Here is a 19,719-nt window from a genome sequence, read left to right as displayed (position 1 = left end):
GGACGGTGACAAAAATAATTATTTGGATTTTTCTCTTCTCAAGATTTCTCTTCTCAGAGATTTTCCATCGACGGCTGTCGATAGAGACATGGCTTTGGGCTTCAAAAAATGCCCGGTCTGTAACCGGACCATGTCTATAACCGATCCAAATCTCAAATGTGTAATCTGTTTAGGAGAGAAACATAAAATTTCCTAGCGTGTAGCAGATGGACTCAGAACAAATGGGTATAGTGTACTCGTGCTAGCAGTTGGAGACTGATCTGACGTCAGCACGAGGTACTTATATCCCCGCAGGAAGTGCAGCTACTCAGTAATTTCCGTCTCCAAAGCAGTTTGGAGCTACCTCACGCTCGCTGAGCGTTTTTCCAAATTCTAACGACTAAATTCATAGAAGAAGCCTACCTGAAGACGAGCCCCGCACTCCTGCGGTGATACCATTCGGTCCCTCCCCCAGTTGAGTTTCCCGAGGTGATTTCCGTGGTCCCTCGGAGGTAAGAGCCTCGGTCCGGTGGCCGACTCGCGGCAGGGACCTAGCCCCGAGTGAGAAGGGCTCGGGCGCGGCATAGAGGCAGCCTCAGTCCCGGTGAGGACTTGGCCCCCGAGCGAGACGAGTTCGGGTGCGGCCTAGAGGCAGCGGGTGCACTTCCTCGAGCGCGGCGGTGACGGTAATCACCCTCTCCCCCCGCAGCCGGAGACCGCCCGGGTCGCAGCCGGGAAGCGACGAAGACAAGGTAAGGCGGTCATCTTTACTTGCTGGTCTCCGAGGAAGCGAGGAATAGCAGGGTCTGCCTACGTGGCAGCCCGACAAGGAGGTCGCCATTTTTGCCTGCCTGCTCGCCGTCGCCATCTGCCCTGGTTCGTCGCCTCGCTCTAGCGCTCAGGCCAGACTGAGCGCATAGGCGACGGGCGTATATGTTGGGCGCCCGAAAATACTTGGGCGCATATTCGATAGAGGCGTACATTGAAGTCACCTTGATTCATGTTGATAGGCGCATGTTGCTAACACTGATAGGCACACGTTGCTAAGCGCACGCTGTTAGGCGCATGTGGCTAAGCGCACGCTGTTAGGCGCATGTGGCTAAGCGCACGCTGTTAGGCGCACGTGGCTAAGCGCACGCTGATGGGCGCACGTTGCTAAGCGCACGCTGATGGGCGCACGTTGCTAAGCGCACGCTGATGGGCGCACGTTGCTAAGCGCACGCTGATGGGCGCACGTTGCTGGGCGCACATTGCTGGGCGCACGTTGCTAAGCGCACATTGCTGGGCGCACGTTGCTAAGCGCACGCTGATAGGCGCCCGTGGATAGGCGCACGTTCATAGGCGCACGCTGATAAGCGCCCGCTGATAAGCGCATGCTCCTAGGTGCCCGTTGATAGGCGCACGTCCATAGGCGCACGCTGATAAGCGCCCGCTGATAAGCGCACGCTCCTAGGCGCACGTTGATTGGCGCAAGTGGACAGGCGCACGTGGATAAGCGCATATTACATATTACAAGGCGCATACTCCAGCTGGGAGGAGATAACAGGCGAGATGGAGCGTAAGAGAGCCCATGCGTCCGCAGAGCCGGCACCTCCAGAATCAGGCATAAGAGCTCTAAGCCTCTGCTCAGCATGCAACCTCAGAGCCACACTGAGCCAGGATGCAGACTCCCTTTGTGCCCAATGTGAGGAGGCCCTGGGAGTTCCAGGCCGGGACCGGTCCCAGCCCAGCGTACTTGCCAGTTCCTCAGGGAACACCCCGGACTTAGCAGGCCGCGGTGAGCAGCCAGGGAACCCGAGAGACCTGGTGCTCCTAAGGCCAGATACTGCTTCGCTCTCCTGGGTGGAATTATTCAAGGGGATTCACGCCTTTGTCAAAATGCAGTCTGATCCCCGAATGGGTCCATACGTACCAGATGACCCGGCCCCTGGACCCTCAAGACCTAGGCACGGCCACTCGCCACCCGGAAGCCCCACTTATGGGGATTCAGATTGCTCTGAGGAAGATGACGAGCCCCCCGAGGAGGGAGAACTTCCCTCGGGGATAGAACCATATCGGACCATGAGACGCTTCTTTCTGAAAGAGGATCTCCCAGGCTTGGTCTCTCAATGCCTGTCGGAACTGGCTATCCCGGGCCAGGACACCCCAGGGGAACCTAGAATGAACCCCCTGCTAGAGGGTCTGCGCCAAACGGCTCACCATTTTCCCCTCCTACAAGCAGCACAGCAGCTAATCGATCTGGAATGGAATGCGCCGGAGGCCTCATTCAAAGGGGGTCGGGCCTTGTCTGGCATGTACCCCCTGGACCCGGCGACCAGGGAGCTGCTGGCGTGCCCCAAGGTAGACGCCATAGTTAGCGCAATTGTGAAGCGCACCACCATTCCGGTGGAGGGGGGAGCGGCCCTCAAGGATGCACATGACCGGCGCATGGACCCCATTCTGAAACAAGCCTTTGAGGTGGCAGCCATGTCCCTACGAATTGTGACCTGCTGCACCGTGGTGACGCGTTCCTGTTTATCACAAGCTAGGAACAACACCCCGGGAGAAGAAATGGAATCAGCCCTCTCGTTCCTCACTGACGCAGCCTCCGACCTTGTCCGTACGGCAGCCAAGGGAGTGTCATCCTCAGTGGCAGCCAGGAGACAGCTCTGGCTACGTAATTGGTCGGCCGACTCTTCCTCCAAGACATGCCTCACAAGAATGCCCTTTAAGGGATCCCTCCTGTTCGGCAGCGATCTCGAGAAACTGGCTAATAGATGGGGCGCCTCTCCATTACCCCGTCTACCAGAAGACAGGTCAAGGAGGAGCCAGTGTCCTTTTCCTAGGCCATCCAGAGGTAGAAACTCTCAGCGCTTCAACCCATACAGGGCTCTCTACCAAGCACCTCGTTCTCAGGCCAGGAACCAGTCCTTTCGGACTAAGCACAACAAGAGGAGAACCGGCTTGGGTTCGGGTCCCGGCCGCACCCCACAATGAGAATCAGCCGACCCATCTGAGGGTAGAAGCCATAGGGGGCAGGCTAACCCTCTTCTACCGCAGGTGGGTCAAGATCACCTCGGACCAGTGGGTCCTCGCCATCATCCGAGACAGGTACTACCTGGACTTTCTTCGGCTCCCGCTGGACAAGTTTGTGGAATCTCCTTGTCCACCCCTCAAGAGGGCGGCACTGGAAGTTACCTTGCGGAGGCTCCTGTTCCTAAAAGCCATAATCCCAGTGCCTGCATGGGAGATAAATTCTGGGCATTATTCCATTTATTTCATAGTACCCAAGAAAGAGGGCACTTTCAGGCCCGTCCTGGACCTCAAGTCAGTCAACCGACAACTACGGGTCCCCAGCTTTCGCATGGAAACTCTGCGGTCAGTCAAAAGTGCAATACAGAAGCCTACTTGCATATCCCAATCCATCGGGATCACCAGCGCTACTTACGCTTCAAAGTCCTGAGCCAACACGATCCTCGGAGTCTCCGTCGCTCCCTCCCCCGGGGGAACCGACTGCTAAGCGGCACAAGTCATCCGAACCTCCGCTGACCTCTGTATCCTCGGTTCCCTTGCCGACACTGTCGATATAAACGTCGGCATCGATATCCCAGATACCATCGAAGCCAGATTTAATCGGCCTAATAAGACAGAAGGTAAAAGAAGCCTTCCAGGCGCAAGTTCTGGCGTCATCGCCGATGCCGGCGGGTGCGCCGATGCTGGAGGTCGCGCCGATGCCTGCGGTTACATCGACGCCGAAGGCCGCATTGCCACCTCCGGCCGCGCCGATGCCGGTGGTTCCGCTGATGCCAATGATACCACCGATACCAACCTCGATGCCGCAAACTTCAATGGCATCGGAGACATCGATGTCGATTCCTTTTTCCCTGTACGTACTAGGATCAGTCCAGACGGTGGGTTATGTCCCCCGTCCAGCAGATGGAGTCAGAGCAAACTTCAGAGGGTGCTGGCATATAAGCCGGTGCACCCCTCCTGTATCCCCAGTATCTCTCTGACTCCAGCAGATGTGAGGAGGGGAACCCATTGTTCCTCCTACTTTAGTGGCTTGTCACTTTTCTCATTATTCTATCTTTCTTCTGGTGGATCAAGCTATTAAGACAAACAGATAACAAAAAAAAAAAAAAGTTTTTGTTCCTTCGGGTGGTGAGCCGGCTCGGCTGGCGCCACGTTTTTAAGACTTGCCATTTGGACTGCCTCTTCTTTCCTTCCCCCCCCGTCTAGCTTACTATCCTGGAGGGGTACAGGGTAAGTGTTTGGGGGAAGATCTTGTATTTCTTTCTTTGCAGCCTGAGTTTGGTGTTCTCCAGAGGTGGATGCTGGTGGGGCCAGCCTCTCCCCTCACTACAGTCGCGGTCTCTCACCCTCTCCCCGCGGTCCCGCGACGTCACATTCCCCGGGACCGCAGGCGGTACGGACGTCTCATTCCCCTGCCGCCCCCGGGGCTGCTGGGCTGTTTTTGAGTTGAGCTTGGGCGCAGACGGCCCGCTCCTCCCGCGGCGAGATCTTTGGCGTTGCTGCCTCGAGTTCCTTGGTCTCTCTCCCCCCCCCCCCTTGGATGCTCGCGATGCAGCGCGTCCGTTGATCAGCTTGTGGCGGCCCAGGACAAGCCGCATCGAGGGACGGTCTCTGCGGCAGGTGCCTCCCCGGGGGGGAGACTAGCACCGCTCCTTCAACCACTTCTCCCCCGCGCGCCGAGCGCCGCGGGCCTCGGGGGTTGGGCCCGCCCCCGTCTTTGGCGGGAGCGGCAGCCATCTTGGAACTGGAAAGTAGCATGGGTTCTGACGCAGAAGAAACCACGGAGGAATTTTTACCGCTGGCACCCCCGAGCCTGGATCCGGGGCCTCTTCCCTCCACCTCCGGGCTCTCCAAGGACCCCCTTCCCACCCCATCAGCGGGGCCATCCGGTTTCTCGGCGGATTTTGTGGTGCTCATGCACCAAGCGTACCTGCAGAGCCTGAATCCGCAGGGGGGCTCGGTTCCCGCGCCCCCTCCCGCTAAAGCTCCTAGGATGGCAGATACGTCAGTTGCGGGATTGGGGGCCGGGGGAGGCGGACCTAGGGCCCCCCTGAGCACGCCCTCGCCCCTGCCGGGGCCGGGGGGCGACCCGGCGTCGCAGGCGGACGACGAGACAATTTTAGCAGCACACCTGGAATGCGACGACCCACGGGTTCTGCGGATCTTCCGCAAGGAGGAATTGGCGGATCTCATTCCCCACGTGCTCCAAGAATTGGACCTTGACCCCCCAGTCGAGCCCCCGGGGCCTCCAGCGCTTTCCGTGGCCTCCGCTACATCCAAGGGAGACCCTGTCTTAGCGGGTCTCCGTCCCCTGGCGAGGACATTTCCGATCCATGATTCGTTTCTACAGCTCCTCGTGAGGGAGTGGGATAACCCGGAGGCGTCCCTTCGGGTTAGCAGGGCCATGGATAAGTTCTATCCTCTCCCGAGCGATTTTCTGGATCTTCTGAAGGTCCCCAAGGTTGACTCAGCGGTTTCCGCCGTCACGAAAAGAACCACGATTCCGGTCACGGGAGGCACTGCCCTACGGGATATTCAGGACAGGAAGTTGGAGGTCGCCCTCAAGAAGATCTACGAGGTCTCGGCACTGGGGGTCCGAGCGGCCATATGCGGTTCCCTTACCCAGAGAGCCGGTCTTAGATGGGTCCAACAGCTCCTCACTTCCCAGCAGTTGCCACCGGACGAGGCGGCTCAAGCTGACCGGCTGGAGGCGGTGATCGCTTACGGAGCGGACACGTTACACGACTTGCTGCGGGTCCTGGCAAGGACCATGGCATCGGCGGTGTCTGCCAGGCGCCTCCTGTGGCTTCGGAACTGGGCTGCGGACGCCTCCTCCAAGTCTAGCTTGGGTGCCCTACCCTTCAAGGGCAGGTTCCTCTTTGGGGAAGACTTAGATCAGATTATCAAGACCCTGGGAGAAAACTCGGTCCACAAGCTTCCCGAGGACCGTCACCGGTCCTTTCGTCCGTCCGCGGGGACTCCTAGGAACAGGTACCGCACTCAGAGGCGCTACAGGGGTTCCAGACAGCAAGGTCCGCGGACGCCGTCAACCCGGTCGCAGTCGTGGACTCGGCCCTTTCGGGGCCGCAGACCCTCCAGGGACTCCTTGGCTCAGGGAGCCCTCGGCAAGACAACACAATGATGCCAGGCCGGCCCTCTCCTCGTCACCCCGGATTGGAGGTCGCATCGCTCTGTTTTACGAGGAGTGGGCCAACATCACCACGGACCGCTGGGTCCTCGACATCCTAAGACTCAGTTACGCGTTGGAATTTGTCCGGTTTCCCAGGGACAGGTTCATCTTTTCTCCCTGCGGGTCAAGCATCAAGCGGCTGGGGATACAGCAGACGCTGGACCGGCTCCTGGATTTGGGAGCCATTGCGCCCGTTCCCTCAGGAGAGGTGGGCTCGGGACATTATTCAATTTACTTCGTGGTTCCCAAAAAGGACGGATCCTTTCGCCCTATTCTGGACCTCAAGGAGGTCAACAAGTTGCTTCGGATCTCCAGGTTTCGTATGGAAACGCTCCGCTCCGTCATCGCGGCGGTTCATCAGGGGGAGTTCCTAGCCTCCCTCGATCTCACGGAAGCATATCTTCATATCCCGATCCGCCCGGACCATTGGAGGTTCCTTCGCTTCAAGATCTTGGGTCAATACTTTCAGTTCCAGGCGCTGCCCTTCGGTCTGGCGACCGCGCCCAGGACCTTTACCAAGGTTATGGTAGTGGTGGCAGCAGCGCTGCGGAGGGAAGGCATTCTGGTCCACCCTTATTTGGACGACTGGCTCATCAGAGCGAAGTCTTTGCCGCAGGGGTGGGCGGCGGTCGACAGAGTGGTGTCCTTCCTACAGTCCCTTGGCTGGGTGGTGAACTTCAGCAAGAGCAGTCTACTTCCGTCCCAACAGTTGGACTTCCTGGGGGCGCGCTTCGACACGGTACAGGGCAAGGTCTTCCTGCGGCCGGACAAGGCGCAAGCCCTGCGGGAGCTAATCATCAGGTTTTCTGCTCTTCCGGTGCACACGGCGCGGGACTACTTTCAGGTCCTAGGCTCTATGGCGTTCGCAATCAGCCTAGTCCCCTGGGCCTTTGCACACTTGAGGCCCCTGCAAATGTCCCTTCTCTCGAGATGGAAGCCGGTCTCCCAAGACTATCAGGCGATCCTTCCTCTCCCTCCGACCGCCAGGGCCAGCTTGCGGTGGTGGCTGGATCCCAGGAACCTATCCCAAGGATGCCCCCTGGAGACACCGGACTGAATTGTAGTTACGACCGATGCCAGTCTGTCCGGCTGGGGGGCAGTGTGTCTCCGGAGCTCGGCGCAAGGTCTGTGGACGAAAGAACAGACGGCCTGGCCAATCAACCGCCTGGAGACCCGGGCGGTCCGGCTGGCTCTCGTGCAGTTCCTGCCCATGATCAGAGGACGAGCGGTCCGAGTTCTCTCCGACAATGCGACTACGGTGGCTTACATCAACCAGCAGGGGGGCACCAGGAGCAGACTAGTGGCGCTGGAAGCGGCTCGTTTGATGGCTTGGGCGGAACGTTTCCTGGAACGTCTGGAAGCCTCCCACATCGCCGGGGTGGACAACATCCAGGCGGATTATCTGAGTCGTCAGGTGTTGGATCCGGGAGAGTGGTCCCTCTCCGACGAGGCGATGGCTCTCATTGTCAGACGCTGGGGGACGCCCACGTTGAATCTCATGGCGTCAACGGTCAACGCAAAAGCCCCTCGGTTCTTCAGCCGCCGGCGGGAGCACGGCGCAGAGGGCGTCGACGCCCTGGTCCTTCCATGGCCCCCTCAGCTGTTGCTCTACGTCTTTCCCCCCTGGCCCCTTGTGGGCAAGGTGCTACGGAGGATAGAGAGACACATCGGTCGAGTCATCTTAGTGGCCCTGGAGTGGCCGCGGCGCCCGTGGTTCGCGGACCTCCTTCGCCTGGCGGTGGGCGAGCCCCTTCGTCTCTCGCACCTACCACGTCTGCTCCGCCAGGGCCCGGTATTTTCGGAGCAGGCGGAACACTTCTGTCTTGCGGCGTGGCTTATGAGAGGAGGGGCCTCTTGCGCAAGAGCTACGCTGGTCCCGTGGTAGATACGCTCCTCCAGGCGCGGAAGACCTCCACATCGGTCGCTTATGTGCGGGTATGGAAGGTTTTTGAGGTTTGGTGCTCGGCGCGGGGTGCTCTCGTGACTGCAGTATCCCGTCATCAGGTGCTGGCGTTCCTGCAGGAGGGGCTAGAGAAAGGGCCTCTCCTACAATTCCCTGAGAGTACAGGTCTCCGCTCTCGCTTCGCTGGCTCGTGCCTCGGGAAGGCCTGAGCCGTCGTCTCATCCGGACATCTCGCGGTTCCTCCGGGGAGTTAAGTACCTAAGCCCGCCGGTGCGTCCTCTCTGTCCTTTGTGGAATCTCAACCTGGTCTTGCGGGCCCTAGGGGGGGCCCCCTTCGAACCACTGCGGCAGGCTGCACTCAAGGACATCACACTGAAGGCGGTCTTCCTGGTCGCCATCGCTTCGGCGCGGCGCATCTCCGAGCTGCAAGCTCTTTCGTGCAGGGAACCCTTCCTCCGGTTCACGGACTCGGGGGTTCACATCCGGACTGTCCCTTCGTTCCTGCCGAAGGTGGTTTCCTCTTTCCACGTGAACCAGGTAGTGGAGTTGCCAGCCTTCCCGGCTGATGCCCCCATGTCTCTTCGACGACTGGACGTGAAGTGCACCCTTCTACGTTATTTGGAGGTGACTAATGAGTTCCGGGTCTCCGACCACCTTTTCGTGCTCTGGTCGGGGCCTAAAAAGGGTCGTCAAGCGTCCCAAGACTGCGATTGCGCGCTGGCTCAAGGAGGCGGTGACTTCGGCGTACATCGGTTCCGGGAAGGATCCCCCGATGGGTCTCAAGGCTCATTCTCTCCGAGCCCAGGCCGCCTCCTGTGCAGAGTCCCAGCTCGTCTCTGTGCAGGAAATCTGTCGAGCGGCGACCTGGAAGTCTCTTCACGCGTTCTCCAGACATTACCGGCTTCATGTACAGGTATCTGAGTCTGGTTCCTTTGGGGACAGGGTCCTTCGAGCAGGCTTCCCGGGGACCCACCCGGTTTAGGGAAGCTTTGGTACATCCCACCGTCTGGACTGATCCTAGTACATACAGGGAAAAGAAAATTACTTCTTACCTGCTAATTTTCATTCCTGTAGTACTATGGATCAGTCCAGACGCCCTCCCTGGACGTTTCTTGGGATCTAGGGGGGAACCTGCTCGTTCGTCTCTCCTGTCTTCCTATTCTCATGGTTATTCTCCCTTCGGGGATTTCTACCTGTGTGTTTGTGTTTGTCTATGTTTGGACAGTTCTTATTGCACGTTGCATAGTTCTTCACGGTTTACAGTTGATTGTTCAGGGTTTGCTTGATCCATCTGCCTTGGTCTGTCCAGTATTCTGCCTTGGCTTTGATATTCTCGATACTGAGGATACAGGCGGGGTGCACCGGCTTATATGCCAGCACCCTCCGAAGTTTGCTCTGACTCCATCTGCTGGACGGGGGACATAACCCACCGTCTGGACTGATCCATAGTACTACAGGAATGAAAATTAGCAGGTAAGAAGTAATTTTCTTTTCGACAGTACAAGCTCCATCGATGCTACAACCCTCGATGCCACCGATGCCTTCGTTGACCGTTCCAATCTCGATGTTCTCTTTTCTCCATACATCGACTTTGACCGTTCCTTCTACTTCACAGCTGAAGCCGGTTTACACGACGGCACCCACCTACGTCCTCCTCACAAGACATCGGCATCGAGACTTAAGTCATCGACAAAATTAAGACACTCGATGCCAAAACACCCACCTGCATCTTCTGAAGCTCCAAGTGCAGAAGCAGCATTGCACGGTATCCTGACAAAAAGGTACCAAGAATTACTTGCTTCCTTGCCTGCTAATCCAGTGGAGGAGGACGTAGAGGACGTTGTGTCTGAAGACCCTCTACCTGGACCTTCAGGTGTACCTACAATTCCTAGGACTACACCTACTCACCAACCTTCTGGATATGACACTTGGTCAGACACTTCATCAGAGGACTTCATGTCTGATCCCTCCCCACCTCAACCCAGAAAACAATCACCTCCAGAGGATTTCTCTTTTTCTACCTTTGTCCAAGAAATGGCGGATTCTATCCCATTCAATTTGCAGGTAGAAAAGGATGACAGACAGCAAACTCTGGAAATACTCCAGTTTGTAGATCCTCCCAAACACAATCTCGCAATTCCTATCCATGAGGTGCTCTTACAGTTACAACAACGCATCTGGGAACATCCCTGCACAGTTCCTGCAGTGAAAAAAAGAGTAGATTCTATGTACCTAGTGCAATCAGCACCAGGCTATCAAAAACCCCAACTGCCCCACCACTCGGTCGTAGAGTCTGCGCAGAAGCATTCCAGACGTACAAGAACCCATTCATCTATCCCGCCAGGCAAGGATAACAGATTTCTGGATCAAATGGGTCGGAAAATCTTTCAAGGAGCAATGCTGACCTCCAGGATCTTGGCATACCACCTCTACATGACCCAGTACCAGAGGAACCTCTGGAAACAGATGGAAGAGTTTGTGCCATCCCTGCCTATACAATATCAAGAGGCAGCACAAAACATCATTAATAAGGGGTTAGACACAGGAAAACAGGAAGTCCGCGCCGCCTATGATGCCTATGAGACGGCTTCGAGAGTTGCTGCATCCGGCATTACTGCCAGAAGATGGGCCTGACTCAAGCCTCCGACTTAAGGCCAGAAGTGCAAGATAAGCTCGTCGACCTTCCTTGCCTTGGGGATAATTTGTTTGGCACCAAGGTACAAGACGCAGTCGCACAACTACGTGAACACACTGAGACCCTGCAACAATTATCTTCTCTTCCGCATGCCCTATCAACACATGCTAGCCGCAGGGCCCCACGAAGGGACACTAGGCGCCCATTCTATAAACAAAGGAGATATTATCCTCCTTCATCCAGACCGAGGCCTCCCAGGTCCCAACAGCGACCACAACAGAGGCAACAAAGAACAACTAGGCCTCAACCAGCTCCACAAACCGGACCTGCCACTGGATTTTGAGATCATATCCAGAGAACAAGGCTCTGCTCCAATCCTCGACCAACACTACCAGTGGGAAGAAGACTGTCCACTTTTTACAATGCTTGGACGTCAATAACATCGGACCAATGGGTCCTCTCAATTATACACCGAGGATATCAACTCAACTTCATAACCATTCCTCAAGATTCTCCACCGAATTCCTCTCATCTCAGCAAAAATCATTTGCTTCACTTACAAACAGCCTCCACCCTCCTGAAAGCCAGGGCTGTAGAGTTTGTGCCCCGGCTTCAGCAGGGCAGAGGATTCTATTCCCGTTATTTCCTCATTCCAAAGAAAACCGGAGGCCTACGACCAATCCTAGATCTCAGAAATCTCAACAAATTTCTAAAAAAAGAAAAATTCAGGATGGGCTCTTTAGGCACCATGCTTCCCCTTCTTCAAGCAGGAGATTGGCTTTGTTCTCTGGATCTTCAAGACGCCTACGCTCACATTCCAATATTTCCTCCTCATCGCAAGTACCTGCGCTTCATGGTAGGTCATCAACATTTCCAATACAGAGTACTGCCATTCGGACTTGCCTCTGCTCCCAGAGTTTTCACAAAATGTCTGGCAGTAATAGCAGCCCACTTGCACAAGCAAGGTGTCCATGTCTTTCCATATCTAGACGACTGGCTCATCAGAAGTCAATTCAAAAAGGAGCTCTGTCTTCTCTCAATCAGACAATTACTCTACTACACTCCACGGGTTTTCTCATCAATTACCAAAAGTCCCATCTTACTCCATCTCAACTACTCCAATTCATAGGAGCAGAACTGAACACCATCCTTGCAAGAGCCTTTCTACCCGAAGATCGGGCAGAAACACTTCTTCATTAGCAAACTCGATTCACTTCGGACATCAGGCAACAGCCCATCAATTTCTAACCTTACTAGGCCACATGGCCTCCACAGTTCATGTCACTCCTATGGCAAGACTAGCCATGAGAGTAACCCAATGGACTCTAAGGTCACAATGGATACAAGCCATTCAACCGCTTCATTATCCAATTCAAGTAACCCTCCAACTAAGATCATCTCTACTTTGGTGGGCGAACATGGACAACTTGCGCAAGGGCCTACCCTTCCAGCAACCAGTCCCACAAATAACGTTAACTATAGATGCATCCACCTTGGGTTGGGGAGCTCACATACACAATCTCTAAACCCAAGGTACTTGGACAAAACTCGAAGCGACTTATCAAATAAATGTTCTGGAGCTTCGAGCTATACGTTATGTGCTACATGCGTTCAAGGACTGCCTTTCACACAAGACTGTTCTCATCCAAATGGACAACACAGTGGCCATGTGGTACATCAACAAACAAGGAGGTACGGGCTCGTATCTCCTCTGTCAAGAAGCTGCACAGATCTGGGACTGGGCCCTGAAACACTCAATGTTCCTCCGGGCCACTTATCTGGCAGGCATTCACAATGTAGTGGCGGATTGACTCGGTCGTCAATTCCAACCACACGAATGGTCCCTGGATCCCTTAGTAGCGACCAGGATATTCCAACGTTGGGGACAACCAACAATAGACCTCTTTGCGTCACATCTGAATCACAAAGTGGACAATTTCTGTTTTCTACGCACAAACAAGACCCAGTCAGCCAAGGACGCCTTTGCTTGTCCTTGGAACTCAGGCCTACTATACGCGTATCCTCCGATACTGCTCATAACCAAGACTCTAGTAAAGCTTCAGCAGGACAAAGGGTCCATGATATTCATAGCCCCGTATTGGCCTCGGCAAGCGTGGTTTCCCACACTCCTAGACCTCTCAGTCAGAGATACAATTCGTCTGGGAGTAGCTCCCACTCTCATAACTCAGGATCAGGGTCGGTTGCGCCATCCCAACCTTCAATCCCTATCCCTGACAGCATGGGTGTTGAAAGCTTGATTTTACAACCTCTCAATCTTTCAACCAATGTATCTCAAGTGCTTCTAGCTTCACGTAAACCTTCCACATGAAAGAATTACTCTTCCAAATGGAAAAGATTTACTATATGGTGCAGACAAAGAATATAGACCCTTTCACCTGCCCCATAACCTCTCTGTTAGACTACTTATACCATCTATCAGAATCTGGTCTCCAGACTTCATCTGTAAGAGTCCATTTAAGTGCAATCTCAGCTTACCATAATAAGATAGGAGATGCACCAATATCCACACAACCTCTTGTCAGCAGGTTTATGAGAGATTTAACTCACCTTAAACCACCAATTCGGCCACCAGTCACAGAATGGGACCTCAGTTTGGTATTAACAAGACTCATGCATTCTCCTTTCGAACCCATAGATTCTTGTGATCTTAAATTTCTCACATGGAAGACTATCTTCCTCATAGCTATTACATCAGCTAGAAGGGTTAGTGAGTTACAAGCACTTGTCACGTATGCACCCTATACAAAGTTCCTACATGACAGAGTGGTTCTTCGTACACATCCAAAATTCCTCCCTAAAATAGTTACGGAATTCCACTTGAACCAATCCATAGTTTTACCCACATTCTTTCCAAGGCCTCATTCGCACCCAGGCGAACGGGCTTTACATACTTTCTACTTAAACCGCACTGCAGTCCACAGAAAATCAAATCAACTCTTTGTTTCCTATGATCCAAACAAACCAGGGAAAGCAGTGGGTAAACATACTATATCCAATTGGCTAGCAGACTGCATACAGTTTTGCTATGAAAAAGCAGGCCTTCCTCTCCAAGGGCGAGTAAAGGCACATTCAGTAAGAGCAATGTCAACATCAGTAGCACACTATCGTTCAGTGCCAATCCTTGACATATGTAAAGCAGCAACATGGAGTTCTCTTCATACCTTTGCAGCTCATTACTGTTTGGACAAGGAAGGATGACAAGATTCAGCCTATGGACAATCTGTCTTAAAGAACTTGTTTCCAGTTTAATCCCAACTCCTTCTACATCCAACCTGCTGTGATCTTCGGCTGACTCATTTTCCACAACAATACTTCACCATTGCTTCACTACAAAATGACTCAGCCTCTAGCTTGCTAATCACCCATATGTGAGGACTAGCATCCTGCTTGTCCTGGGATAAAGCAAAATTGCTTACCTTGTAATAGGTGTTATCCCAGGACAGCAGGATATAGTCCTCACGAAACCCACCCACCACCCCGCGGAGTTGGGTCTCATACCTTTTATTATTTTATTTTTTGCTAAAGCTTATTGCTACATACGAGACTGGAGTGAGACCCCTGTGGCAGAGAATATCATGGCACGCTGGGCATGCTCAGTAGCCTCAGGCTGCCAGTCAAAAGTTTCTAGAAACTTTGACAGAAGTTTTTCCCGCAATAGGGCTCCGTCAGTGACATCACCCATATGTGAGGACTACATCCTGCTGTCCTGGGATAACACCTATTACAAGGTAAGCAATTTTGCTTTACAACTGATCTCAGTTTTTTGTTGAATTTTAAATATTAGGTACTACAGCAGCAGCTACAACAAATGAAAGCGACTTACCAACTGAATCAGGAGAAACTAGAGTACAACTACCAAGTACTAAAGAAACGGGATGAAGAGAACACTATCACAAAATCCCAACAAAAAAGGAAGCTTAACCGGTAACTCCTTTCACATCTACTAAGAGCATAAGGTATAGCATGCTGAATCAGATCATTGAGCCCAGCATCCTGTCTGATGGTGGCCAGTCCAGTTCACAAGTACTTGGCAAAACTCAAAGAGTAGATTCATTCCTTTTTGCTGATTGCCAGGAATAAGTGATGGATTTCCCAAATCTATCTGCCTAATAATGGTATATGGACTTTTCCGAGTGAAACTGAATATATCAAGGCAAACTTGTGCATTAAATGCTTATGCAAAACTGTATCGCACTCTACTTCTTAATCCACATCAGGAAGAATTGTTAAACATCAATTTCTAGAAAAACTTTTGAAAAGGAGCAAAAGACTTCAGATGCCAGACTGGCAAGTTTTCAAAGTCAGTCTGGTAAAGGGCAAAATCATTAGTCTAAAAAAACCTCCTATTTCTTTTGTTTTTTAGAAATTCTGTTATCTTTAATTCACAAAATACTTTTATACTTTTTCTGTTTTTTTAAAAGGGAACCACTGATATATCCACTTAACTCAACGTGCTCTTTTCCGATGATATTTATAAATTCACAGAGTCCAACTAAATCCAGCTAACTCTCTCCATATGTATGCTTCTCATTACTTTGTATGCTTGTGGCATTGACTTCCCTTTGTAAAATACATACATTTATACTGCTTTTTCTTGATCTTTCAATAAATAAAATCAAATTAGCACTTGTGTCTCTGAAGATATTTTCATTTAGATAAACTTCACAACTTCACAAATGTCTGCATTATAATAAACTCCACTACACATGGATTAGTGCATGGTACTTATCTTGATTTTTCAGTGAGTAGAATCAAATAATCACTTGTATTCCTGAAGCTATTTTCATTTAAACAGACTTCATCAATGCTTTCTTGATGTGGATTAAGAAGTAGAGTGCGGTATAGATTTGCGTATGGACTTGTCCAATTCCCTGTCAAACTCAGCTATGCTAGATGCCTTGATCAAGTCCTCTGACAACAAATTTCATAGTTTTATTGTGCATTGAGTGAAAAAATACTTTAACCAATTTGTTTTAAATCTGCTACCTGTTAATTTTCTGGCACATCCCTTAAGCTTAGTACAATTTAAAAGGGTAAATAACCATTTCCTATTTACTCATTTCAACCCATTCATGATTTTATAAACATCATATCCCCTCTCTGCCTTTTCTCTAAACTAAAGAGCTCTAAACTGTTTAACTTCTTTTCATAAGAGAACCGTTCCATCCCCCGTATCATTTTTTATTGCCCTTCTCTGTACTTTTCTAATTCCGCTCTATCATTTCTGAGATGAGGCAATGAAAACTGCACACAATACTCAAGGTGCGGTCACACTGTGGATCAATACAGAGACATTATGATATTCTCTGTTTCTATTCTCCATTCCTTTCCAAATCATCCCTAATGTTATATTTGCATTTTTGGATTTTTTTTCTCCTATATGCATCACTTTTAATTTGTCCACATTAAATTTCATTTTCCATTTAGATGATTAGCCCTACAGTCTTTCAAGGTCCATCTGTAGTTCCTTATAGTTTGCTTGTGTTTTCATAACTTTGAAACATTTGATATTCTCCTAGGACAATCAGGATGGTAGCCCTCACAGATGGGTGACATCATCAGATGAAGCCTGTAATGGAAAACTTTGTTAAAGTTTCTAGAACTTTGACTGGCACACTGAACATTTTTGTTCCTGAAGTACCAAGGATCAGTCCAGACTGCTCGGTTATGCCTCCCCTCCAGCAGATGGAGTCAGAGAAAAACTGAAAAGCACCCCCTAGATATACCGGTGTGCCACCTGCAATCCCTCAGTATTTTCTCTGACTCCAGCAGATTGAGAGGCATAACCTGCGGTCCTGATCCATTCTAAATTTCTGAAATTGTTATCCAGGTTTTTTTGTCCTTATTGATATTCGGTAACACAGACTAGATCAATTAGTTGATTCCTTTCTCCTTTATAAAAAAAAAAAAGGAAAGGATTGAGTTAAGTTAGTGTTGTGCGTTCGGGTTTTCAGCGCAGCGAAGTGACAGGATTGCTGGCAGGCTGGAAGGGCATGGCCCTCGGACAGGTTACCCGGAGTTAAGTAGTCCCAGTGGACAAGGGGGAGAGCTTACCGGTGGGCCGGTCACCCTCCCCCCACATTTAACGTATTCCAGAGGCTTACCTCTGAAGGGGGCTTATTAGGAGAGACAGCTTGTTGGGCTGAAAAATTAAAAAAAAAAAAAAAGTAAAAAGTAAAGTAGCTGGGCCCTGCAGCAGCGTAAGGCCTGTTGGGGACAGGCAGCGTGGTCCTTATCTCAGCTCCGGCCTGCCTTAATTCAGTCCCGGGCCTCTGGAGGGGGTGGCTGGTTCACCCAGCGCAGCATTTGGACGGCAGCTCTTACTTTTGCCTTTGGCGTGCTTTTTTGGCTGTCTGCCTTCCTGCTCGGGGATGCCGCGTTCTTCGGCCTGCAGGGGGCGGGGGCGCGACTCTCCTGAGAGGGTCTCTGCTCCCGATGTCTTCCTGGGGGCGAGGGACCCTCTCGGGGGCCGAGTGCTGCCCGCAGCTCCTTCTCTTCTTCGCGGCCGAGGAAGTCTTGCCGCGCGGTCGTCAGCCCCGCCTCGTGGAGGGAAGGAGGCAGCGGCCATTTTGGGATCATTGCGGTCTGATGCAGCAGCATCGGAGGAGGAGTTATTCCCCCCCCCTTCACCACCGGACTTAAGCCCGCAAGAAGCGCCGGATCGAGGTGACCCCCCCCCCGCCCGACCCGCGGGGGGGGGGTCACGGAGGTTCCCGGGCCGTCTTCTCCTAAATTGCCCAGGATAGTCCCGGACCAGGAAAAAACGGGGGATGGATATCCCGTCCACGGGGGGGGGGGGGGGGGGTGCGGGGGTTCCAGCGGCTCCGGATCCGGATTCCATTCTGGCCCTTCCTGATGCCAGTGGGGGCGGTGATTTGGACAGTCAGACCGCCGTGGAAGGGGATGATCCCCAGGTCCTTCGAATATTTGGTAAGGACGAGCTCAATTATCTTATCTCCCATGTTTTACAGGAGCTGGAGCTCCCGGCACCTAGTCAGGAATCTGACACTTCCCTGGGGGATGTGGCATTGGCAGGGCTTCGGACTCCTCCACAGACTTTTCCCTTTCACCCTAAGCTGTTTCAGATTGTCTCCAAGGAATGGGAATTGCTGGAAGCTTCCTTGAGAAGTCAGTAGGGCTATGGATAAGTTGTATCCCCTACTGCCGGAGTCCTTGGACCTTCTTAAAATTCCCAAAGTAGATTCCACAGTCATGGCTGTGATAAAACATATTACCATTCCCGTGACCGGGGGCAAAGCGCTGAAGGATCTCCAGGATCGGAAGTTGGAGGTCATTTTAAAGAGCATATTTGAGGTCGCGGCATTAGGAGTCCGGGCGGCGGCGTGTAGCAGCCTAGTGCAGAGGGCCACTCTCCGCTGGGTCCAGCAGCTGCTTACGGCCCAGGAGCTTCCGCCGGCTGAAGCGGAGCAGGCTAACTGTGTGGAGGTTGCGGTCGCTTACACGGCTGATGCTTTATATGATCTCCTGCGGACCTCCGCTCGCACTATGTCGGCTGCTGTCTCCGCCAGGAGACTGCTTTGGTTACGACGCTGGGCGGCGCATGCTTCTTCAAAGTCCCATTTGGGTTCCTTCCCTTTCAGGGGGAAGTCGTTATTTGGAGATGAGTTGGACCAGCTTATCAAGGACTTGGGGGAGAACAAAGTTTATAAGTTGCCCGAGGACAAGTACCGGCAGCCACGATCTTTTAATAGTTCCAGAGGCCGGTTTAGGGGCCAACGTAGGTTCCGCATAGGAAGGGGTGGTTCCTTTCCCCAAAAGCAACAGGCTTCGAGGTCGCAGTCTTGGACTCCTTCCTTTCGTGGCAGGCGGCCTCAGAGGTCGGGTTCCTCTCAGAGCTTTACCCCCAACAAAGCTTCCCAATGAAGGTGCGCGGGCCCATTCCTCTCTTCCTCGCATCGGGGGTCGGTTGTCCCTATTTCAGGAGGAGTGGGTCAAGATAACTTCAGACCAATGGGTCCTAGACGTCATAGGTCGCGGTTACTCATTGGATTTTGCTTGTCCGCTCCGGGATATGTTTCTGGTCTCGCCTTGCGGTCCTCCAGAGAAACAGCTGGTAATCGCACAGACGGATCGGCTGCAGGCCCTGGGGGCGGTGACCCCGGTACCATCGGCGGAACGTCGGACGGGTCGGTATTCCATTTACTTCGTGGTTCCAAAGAAGGAAGGCACATTCAGACCGATCCTGGACTTGAAGCAAGTCAACAGGGCATTGCGAGTGCCACGGTTTCGTATGGAAACACTGAGGTCTGTTATTGCGGCCGACCACAAGGGAGAATATTTGGCTTCTTTGGATCTGATGGAGGCATATCTTCACATCGGAATCCAAGAACAGCACCAGCGGTTCCTGAGGTTCTCGGTGCTGGGCGATCATTTTCAGTTCTGCACCCTTCCTTTCGGATTAGCGACTGCCCCCAGAGTTTTCACCAAGGTTCTGATCGTGGTGGCAGCATTCCTTCACCGTCATGGGATATTGGTCCATCCCTATCTGGATGATTGACTCATCAGAGCGAAGTCGGAGACCTTGTGCAAGCAGGCAGTTCGAGTAGTGATGGATCAACTTCAGAGCCTCGGGTGGATAATCAACTTTGCAAAGAGCCATCTGGAGCCGACTCAGCAATTAGAATTCCTGGGAGCCTGATTCGATACCTCGGTGGGCAAGGTTTTCCTGCCACATCAGAGGATGGTCAATCTGATGACTCATGTGCGCAACCTATTGGACCTGCCCCTGCCTACGGCCTGGGATTATTTACAAGTTATTGGGCATATGGCTTCTACTCTGGACATGGTGCCTTGGGCCTTTGCACATATGCGGCCCTTACAAAGAGCGCTTCTTTCTCGTTGGGACCCCATGTCCGAGGACTACGACATGTCGCTACCATTGCTAGAACCGGCCCGGTCCAGTCTCGATTGGTGGTTGAGCCAGGACCATCTTTTGCAGGGGGTGGACCTGGAGCCCCC

At 52.6% G+C, this 19,719-nt stretch overlaps 1 protein-coding gene across 1 annotated transcript in view; it reads left to right on the top strand.

The window, feature by feature from the left end:
* The window catches only part of DRC1 (dynein regulatory complex subunit 1), a 310,180-nt gene that overhangs the window by 135,848 nt on the left and 154,613 nt on the right, over positions 1-19,719 (top strand). The window contains exon 8 of the mRNA XM_029596255.1: positions 14,525-14,664. Coding sequence (XP_029452115.1) covers positions 14,525-14,664 — 140 coding nt within the window. The remainder of the gene's footprint in view (positions 1-14,524; positions 14,665-19,719) is intronic.

This window comes from Rhinatrema bivittatum, chromosome 3 (genome assembly GCF_901001135.1).
Source record: "Rhinatrema bivittatum chromosome 3, aRhiBiv1.1, whole genome shotgun sequence".
In the NCBI taxonomy this organism is placed as follows: Eukaryota; Metazoa; Chordata; class Amphibia; order Gymnophiona; family Rhinatrematidae; genus Rhinatrema; species Rhinatrema bivittatum.
Note: the sequence above shows the minus strand (reverse complement) of the source record. Positions and strands in the feature narration are given on the sequence as shown.